We start from the raw sequence: 9,082 nt of genomic DNA, 5'->3' as shown, positions 1-9,082 counted from the left end.
AATTTCAATTAACATGGAAACCAAGGCAAAGAAAGGCTGTGTCTTGCCCTTGATCATGTAATGAGCTGGAAGCAAAGCCAAGCATACAAACCCAATTTCATCACATCACCAAAAGCAGCAAACAGACTGGAAAAGGGATATTTGATCTAACCTCTGCACCTCTTGGGCACTTTTCATTTGCCATGGAGACAGTGAAGGAGCACCTGGCAGCCACTGCCTTCTGACCTGCCCAAAGGGATGCTACAGCAGCTGTCTGCGAACCCACAGCACCACCCAACCCCCCAAAACCCAGTCCAAACCCAACTATACAGCTTCATGAGACAACATTTCCTGGCAGCTTTAGATGAAGTCAAGGGTCTAGATTTTGGCAGATGATCATAAATCCAAATGATTATAAACAATCACATTTCATCACAGGGCACCACTGACCTTGAAGGCTAGGCTCAGAGCGCAGCAGCCCCGTCTCCACTGGCCCCCAGGGAGCTCCAGGTTGCTATTAGGGCTTCTAACTCCTCAGTACTCTCTGTGGCTTTGGCTGATCATCTGTACAGGATTGCCCTCAGTAAACCTTTTAAAACATATCCACCCTGCTCAGAAAAACACCCACTTTCACAGCTGAATTTGTATGTGCAGGAGTAAAAGCTTTCCTAGCAACTGCCTCAGGAATCTAGTGCTCCCTCCCAGTAGAGACCAGAGTAACACGAAACCTCTGAGCCTTTCGAGCAAAACACAAAGCCTATTTCCTTGGACTAGACTCTCTCTACAAGAAATCTACAAACTAGAAGACAGACAAGTATGCAAGTAGTTCTGGTTTTGCTAAGTCCACCAACATCATGTTATCTATCTGAGCTGTTCACACTGAAATCAGAGAGGGCACGGAAATGATCACTAAAGGGCAGCTGGAGCTACTGAAAAGTTGTACAAATGTTATTTAATGCTCACATTCTGAAGAGAGGCACTACTGCCATTTCGCAGACAGGAAATCTGAGGCAGAAAGTCCCTCTCAGCCCACACAAGTTTCGTTTCCAGCACTCGGTCTAGAAGCCGTTCAGGTTGTTCTGCAATCAAGGAGTCAGTAAACCATTCAGAGATTTAGTCCATCACATGGCTAATTATTTCTATGGCCACGCAACAGACCAGAACTGCTTAGTAACAACTGAAGTTTTCTGTAAGGGATTTCGATACTAAATCTCTAGTTTGCCAAATTTCTCTAAGTATCTGCAGCTGTCCCTCCATCAAGACTATTCCTACTTGGCTTTACACAGAATATGTACAAATCCACTGTAGAATTCAGGCAGAGATCACCAAAACTGTTTTAATGATTAAACCATGTCAAACATTAACAACGTAGGTATATTCAGATGAGCCAAGGGTTTATTTCTAACACATTTAGACAGCCTATTTTGAACACTGTAGCTGCTGTATTGAGCTATGTAAAGACTCTGCAAACCAGTACCTAGAAATGAAGACACACACACAAGCTTTGATAATGTAAACACATCAGACACTGTCTCCTTCAAAACAAGGAATGAAAACCCACATGGCTAGTAGAACTTATTAATTCCCTAAGAGATGTGCAAAAAATTTTAAAAAGATTTTAAAAAAATAAACATGTTAAAACTGGCTTTTATATAAATATCAAAAACAAATAGTTTAAGTTTGAGTGATGATCAACAGACTGTCTTGCACAATTTAATTTTTCAGAGCTTAATGAATATGATATTCATAAGCCAAAGTCCACCATGGTAGAAACCAGAATAACATACCAGCAATAGATATTGGCTTTGCAACTGACTCCTCACATGTGCAAGGCAAGGTTTTACAAGAAGGAGTAATTTTAACAAGCACTCTAAACAAATCTTCAGATAACAAGCCAAAACATTACAGGTGATATACACAACTCACATTACGGAAACACACACTCATCTCCAGCACATTTCAGTAACATTTAAAAAACATTATGTATGACTTAAGACTGTTTAATTTTGATTTTTTGGGGGAAAACAATTTTTTTGAGAGGCACATTTTAAAAATGAACATATGCTACATAAAGAGCAGTACAGATACCAACTTAAATACAAACAACTCCATCAGAAAAGTATCTTTCTGTCTCCATTTTAAAATTCATTTTTGGATATGTCACAGACTTAAATAGTTGCTCCTAAAATGTAAATATGGCTATGGTAACAACATTTGAAACTCTGCCAGTTCTCATATTAAAAACTACTCTTCAGTTAGCATGTAACAATTCTTAGAAATAAGAAAAGAGAGAAAAGAAAAGATGGGTCCACCCTGTATATACTCTAAACCTTAGAGACAATACTTAAGTCTTACTGGACTGTGTAAGCGCCAATTAATTTTACATTAGTGACATAGTTCAAATAAAAAAATAAGATCTATTAAAAAGGTAAAATAACTTTTCCATCTGGTTTGTGACTGTTTAGTCAGCTAAAGCCAAATATACAAAACTAAATGTGCCATTTCCAATTTCACTGTATCACGTAGGAGATACCTAACATCACGTATCACATACAGAACAGTAAAATGATCAATGGATTCTTCTAAATGACTTTTTAATAAAAAGTCAATCAACTCAAAGTTGAAACATATCCTAATTTTTAAACCATTAATAAGCTTTGGGCCCTGCTTTTTAATTTTTTAAGGCATGTGTGTTTATCTACTGAAACCAGCATCATACAAATTACCTCTACAATCACATGCATAATCTACAGTAAAAAAAATGGAGTTTAGATTACAGTGTTTTCAAATTGTGAATCATAATTCAGCACCTATCGTATTGACTAGTAAGGCAACAGCAGTGTCATATACTACAATACTCCCTTCCACAGTCTATAGCAGGGTCAGTGACAGCCCAGAATTATTATTAAACTTTATCCTACTTTTATACTCTGTATACAGTTTCTAGGGTGTTTGCACTGGTTAAGTCCTACATAAATCACACTATTCTAGGCAGGAATAGTTACAGTAGCCATTAGAGTATTAGTGCACAACTCTTATTGTGCTTACAATCAGATGATTTTGTTGTTGGGGGGTATCAAAATGGTTTTTCAGTTTGGTCTTCAATCCTTCCTTTGTTTTCTTTGTTTCACATTGTTCTCAAGGGAAGAAAAGCTGTTTGTGTACCCGTTCACAGTGGCTGTAGAGCCATTTTGATACTCTTTCCTCCTCGAAGACGCCTTCTTGTTGTAAGTCTAGAATATACAGAAAGACACATGGTTTTGCTTAAATACTGTGCAGTTATTTTGCTAAATAATCACTTCCTCACAGTAATTAAAGAAACACAGAAGCAAAATTGCATCCATCATTTTTAAAGACCTTGTGCTGATGGCAAAGTCTAACAAGCTTAAACATTTTTTTGTACATGAGGCTAAGTGTTTCATTCTTCATAATAAGGAAATTAGTTCACAGGAAAAGAAAAAGGATTGGTAGTATGATGGTAGCATTGGCAGTATTATATTAACAGTAAATTAGGAAGTGAGAAATTTTATGAATGGAATACACCATAAGAATATACTCAAAATGGTAAGTGTGGAAGAAAGTTTGATGTACTACAGGTTACAGTATTTGTGACAATGTCAAAACTAGAAGTGGTAAACAACAATGATGAGGGAAGTTTCAGAGGCAGAAATGTGAAGTGAATTTGCACTAGCCAGCTGAGATAAAGCAAGAAAGAAACAAAAACTAACAGGACCAGGGAAAGTCAGAATTCAAAAAAAAATTATAGAGAAGCACACGAGTTAATCTTTGTCAAAGGTGCTCAGTTGGTAGACAAGAACATGTTTCCTAAGTATTTGTGTTCAGAGTGAAGTTAAATGGCTAAAAGTTAAAATACAACTAAAATTGATGAAGAATGTTAAAATATTATTTGGAATATATGACCGCATTTAATTAGCATGCTTATACGCAGTAACTGACCTAAACTAAGGGACTGATTCTAAAAAATACCAGAGGATTAGAAAGGAAAGCCTACTATTTTCTGCCAAAAGTCACTCTTACCTACCCTGAAATACTTGTATCTTCCAAAAGACTTTTCAAATATTTAACAGAATTGGTTTATTTTTTTGAGTGGCTGTATGTTGTTTTGGTTTGACTTTATTTATTTATTTATTAAAAAAGATTACTGAGGAACATCTTTGCCCAGAGCCTGATTATGAGCTACTCAGAACAACACACATTCAGTCTGGACCTGTTCAGACAAACATATTTCTTAGAAATACAATTCAAAACACTAATTTGCCATATGCAAATAAAAACAAATCCCCATCAAGGTGAAACAAAATCAGTTTTTTGCATGTTGAGAGTTTGGGAGATTTCCCTGGGAAAAAATAACAAATATTTCCTCAAATATAAATATATACCAATACAACACTTAAATCATACGCATGTTACTGGAAGAAACAAAGGGGATATTTCAAGTACATCTTTCCATAAAGCAGCTTTCAGAGGAGAAGCAGAATGCTACAGAATCACAGAATGATTGAGGTTGGAAGAAACCTTGGAGATCATCTAGTCCAACTCCCCTTGCTCAAGCAGGGTCACCTAGAACACAATGCACAGGATCACATCCAGACAGGTTTTGAATATCTCCAGAGAAGGAGACTCCACAACCTCTCTGGGCAACCTGTGCCAGTGCTCTGTCACTCTTACAGCAAAGAAGTTCTTCCTCATATTCAAGTGGAACTGCGTTTCAGTTTGTGCCCACTGCCTCTTGTCCTATCTCTGGACACCACTGAGAAGAGTCTGGCCCCACCCTCTTGACACCCTCCCTTCAGGTCCTTATGCACATCGATAAGATCCCTCCTCAGCCTTCTCTTCTCCAGGCTGAGCTGGCTCAGCTGTCACAGCCGTTCCTCAGAGGGCAGATGCTCCAGTCCTCTGATCATCTTTGCAGCCCTACGCTGGACTCTCTCCAGTAGCTCCATGTCTCTCTTGTCCTGGGGAGCCCAGAACCGGACACAGCACTCCAGGTGTGGCCCTCCCCAGGGCTGAGTAGAGGGGCAGGATCACCTCCCTCGACCTGCTGGCAACACTCTTTCCAATGCACCCAGGATACCACTGGCCTTCTTGTCCAGAAGGGCACATTGCTGGCTCATGGTTAATTTGTTGTCCACGAGGACTCCCACATCCTTCTCTGTAGAGCTACAAAGAATCAATGAATAATACTTTTACCTGGATATAGAAATTTGTGAAGAGGATAATCAAAGAAATCATGTAAGAGATCTGGAAATACAGCCACCCCTGAGGAAATGCACATGGCCAAACAACACCACAGCTGGTCTGGAAGATTGTCAGGACAAATTGAGTCTGAGAAGAGACAAAAAAAAAAAAAAAAAAAAAAAAAAAAAAAGAGAGAAAATGGAGTACACTAATGCAAGGAGACAAAAAGACTATTACTATCCAAAACCTAATTAGTTATTTCCCAAACAAGTCAAAATATGTACTACTGTGTGTTTGGATAAGTTTATCTTCTCTGAACGTCTTATTAACAATGTAGATGTGACTGAGTAGGCATTCAGGTTGTGATACTATGCTGTTTAAGTGTTTTTATTTGATTAAGATTATTCAATCTTAGAGCATAAGTGTACTCTATGTAGGACTGATTTGTAAGTATCCTAAGGAACAATGACCACTTCCCTCCTAGTGAGAGCTCTTTCAAGGTTTTGCTGTATCAGCCTAACAGAATAGATTTGTGTCTCACTGCTCCAGTTGCCAAAGACTTGGAATTACTGGCTCTACATGCAGATCCTGTGATCCTCTCCCAGGTACTGTAACTGCCCTACATACGGCTCCAGTGGAAGATTTTGAGGGAGGCAAAGGCTGCTTATATGAAGTGGGGGGCTGGTAAAGAGTGCAGTTTGTAAGAGTTTCTGCTTAGCTATCTTGTTACCTCTGTGGAGCAAACACATCTTAAGTGCTGTACAGGACCTTGGGCAATTTTCATCCAGACAGGGATTACCAGATTAGAGAATGTTTGTTTAAAAAGTGAAAAACAGTTCTGTCCTGTTATTATGCTGTCCTAACAGTTATGCACACAATCCAGGGAAGGAAGTTAAAGTGGCTACAACAACAGCTAGAGGAGCAACCTAAGCATTGAGACACTTGCACTCTGCAGCAATCAAACAGCAAGGAGGAAGAATGGTGCCTAAACCTGAAAGGAAACAAACAAGCAAGAAACTCCCCACTACTATAACATTTAGCCCTTCTTCGGGAAGATATAATGCTAAGAGAAAAAAAAAAGAAAAAAAAAGAAAAAAGATATTGAGAATCAAACTCTGAACTGCTGGCCATCTCAAGAAAATGTTACTGAACTGAATCTCTTCACAACCCTGATGGGTTTGGTTCAGGGGGGCAGGGGTGTGGAAAAAGTCGTATCTCTAAGGCTTCAGTTTCCCCATCTATAGAATGGGGAAGAAAAATTACCTGTGTAGCCTTTTTGTGGTGTTTTGAGAAACTATACACATTGAAACATGGTTCTCACTCAGTATTACTACAGCATGCTTAATTTTATTACTCTTTTCACCTCCAGTGCACAGCTTTCAGGCTTCATCACTGTACACACAGGAAACAATACAAATGGATGTGAGGAGTCCAACATAGAACTACAAGTGAAGAAAAATTCCCTATTTGAAGTGTAGAAGGAGAACAGAAATATTGAACAGTTTTTAATAAACCATTTACAACTGCATGTAAAAATGATACAGAAAAGTCATTGTTCTCTGGCACTAGAATGAACAGCCTTGTTAGCTGTGGACTGGGGTGCATTCAGTTCCTGTCATCTCAACATCAGCCTGAGCAACAAACAGTAAGAGTACACTGTCTAAAACTGATCTGGAAGAAAAGCTTCTCCCTCCCTCTGGCTAGCGAGTCCCAGAAAATCCAGTGCTGCAACTCCTGAATAATTCTAGCTACAGAACAAAGAAGTTAGAGAAAGATCCCACTAAGCTGTTCTGCACTAATTTATATCCACTTTCAGTACCTAAGTCCCTACCATCCCCAAAACAGCACTTAATGCAGGTGCAAAGGCTAAACTTCTAAGGTGATTTAGGCACTTACAGATGTACAAGAGTACTTGTCATTGTTCCCCTCTCCCTTTCCACCTGCCAAAATTTTCTAATTCAGTAAAGAAAAGGAGAGCTCAATGATAACACAAGCACTGAAGAGCTAATTACTCACCAGCTGCCCCTGAGTGATGTACTTCTTCCACCACAGATACGGACGCATGGCTGGAACAGCCGACAATCCGTAGTAGGAGTACATGAGGACATGGATAAAGCTATTCAGTGTGGCACCAAAGTAAGCTAAAATGGCAAAGCAGAAAGAATGTTTTATTACTAGACACATGCTGTTATATGGAACCTATCAAAACAAAAAATTTCTAAATGCAACTATTTAAAATATGATTTCTCTTGGAACAAAGACTGAAAAAAAGTCTACTCTCAAAATTTCTCTGTTAACCCAACTAAGTGGCTGAGAAGCTTTGTAACTGTGTACTTTTTTATCCTTTGGTTTTTGTTTTTTTTCAGCTTATTCTTTTTCATTTCTACCTCCAGGTTTCTCAGAGGAACTGAGGAAGCTAAATGCAAGGAGGAACATAACCAGGCCCACCAATCTATGGCTTCACCGACTGAATTCTAGGCTTATTTCACTTCCTACCAGCCAGAGGCTTACTTTGTCATTTATAACCAAAAGTAATAGGTATCTTCTGAAACTGCAAGATAACCATTTCATCTGTCCTTGTTTACAGCACCTTTAGTCATTAAAGAAATTAAATTTTAGCTTATTGCAAAACTGCATAGTAGTGATACGACCAAGCAGAAAACAAAGCTTGGAAAGGAAGAAGAAAAACGTATCACCAAGAATAAGAACAAAAGTGGTTTCAACACTATAAACAGGGATTGACTTCTCTAGAGGAGAATGTGCTTCCAGATGCACCCTTTAAGTTAAACATTACTCACTGTTGTGCTGACAACACAAAACAAATTCAGGTTTCCATTTTGTTTGGCTCAGAAAGCAGAGTCCTGAGCAATCCAGCATTTTGGTCTGCACTGCTATTACTCTCCATCTACTGAATCTGCAACAAACTTCTCTTACAAGAGCTTTAAACTAAGCCAGTATCTGTAAGCTGCACATCTGAACTACAATTAAGCTACGCTAATGCAGTTAGGAAACTAGATGCCAGCTAAAAGCAAATGAAGTTAAAGAATCGGAGAGAGAACACCAAAGGTTAGCAGTATTTAGACAAGACAGACAGCAAAATCTTCCATTTAAGAAGTATTCGGTAGTGCTCACGGACAAGATTTTAACTGAAATCAGTTGTTACTAGGATAATGAGATTAATTTAAGAAAGCTAACATCTCAAGTAAGCTTGACAGATCCAAGGACAAGAGTCACTATTAGATGTTTTGTAGCTGAAAGAAGCTTCTGGCCTGATTTGGAGAAGAATATTGTTTTATTTTAGGGTTTGCAACCACCACAAAAAATGAGAAAGCAAAGTTGACAAGTAGACTCTTGCGGCTGATAAATACCAGCTGCCATTCCAGCAAAGTCTTCATACTATATCTAGCATGTCTTTTCAAAAACACTCCACAAGGTAGCTAAATATCTGTAAGCACCAGCTGCAACTCTACAAAGCAGCTTGGTATCAGTTAGAACAAATCCTGCAGCTGAAAGCACCAGAGATGCTCAATTTGGCTAAACAAAACCAAATAAGACCTTTGTTGCAAGGATTCCCCACTGCACCCCAGTACTTACAGTGACCGCAAGGCACCCAGTTCATAACAAACCACCAGATGTTCAGCATTGTTGCGTGGTGATAGACATGCAGAACAGTGATCTGATGATTATTTTTCCGCAGAATAAAAAAAAAGGTATCCATGAATTCAATCAATTTGGAGAAATAGTACCACCAGAGTACACGTATGATCTAGAGAAGAAGAAATGTTTTAAAAGCGTTGTACATTGTGGTGGCTCTCAACTCTTTTGCTATCTAAGTAATTAAAATCCAAACTCCATCTTGCACTATTTTGATATTGAAGACTCTCCACTGAGATCTTCTCTAATA

General features: G+C 38.6%; 1 protein-coding gene across 3 annotated transcripts in view; it reads right to left on the bottom strand.

The window, feature by feature from the left end:
• Positions 1–1,301: 1,301 nt before the first annotated feature.
• ELOVL5 (ELOVL fatty acid elongase 5) overlaps positions 1,302–9,082 on the bottom strand; it is a 41,752-nt gene continuing 33,971 nt past the window's right edge. For 2 of the 3 annotated variants that reach the window (XM_062572927.1, XM_062572929.1), the window contains exons 5-8: positions 8,773–8,944; positions 7,195–7,319; positions 5,191–5,325; positions 1,302–3,212 (exon numbers count right to left, since the gene is read on the bottom strand). In XM_062572927.1, coding sequence (XP_062428911.1) covers positions 3,081–3,212; positions 5,191–5,325; positions 7,195–7,319; positions 8,773–8,944 — 564 coding nt within the window. In that variant the 3' untranslated portion in view covers positions 1,302–3,080. Of the gene's footprint in view, positions 3,213–4,808; positions 5,161–5,190; positions 5,326–7,194; positions 7,320–8,772; positions 8,945–9,082 lie in introns of those variants that run through there. The other variant, XM_062572928.1, reaches the window with a different exon arrangement.

The sequence above is a fragment of the Rhea pennata genome, chromosome 3 (genome assembly GCF_028389875.1).
Source record: "Rhea pennata isolate bPtePen1 chromosome 3, bPtePen1.pri, whole genome shotgun sequence".
Classification (NCBI taxonomy): Eukaryota; Metazoa; Chordata; class Aves; order Rheiformes; family Rheidae; genus Rhea; species Rhea pennata.
The sequence above is the reverse complement of the archived record's forward strand: the minus strand, read 5'-3'. Positions and strand labels throughout refer to the sequence as shown.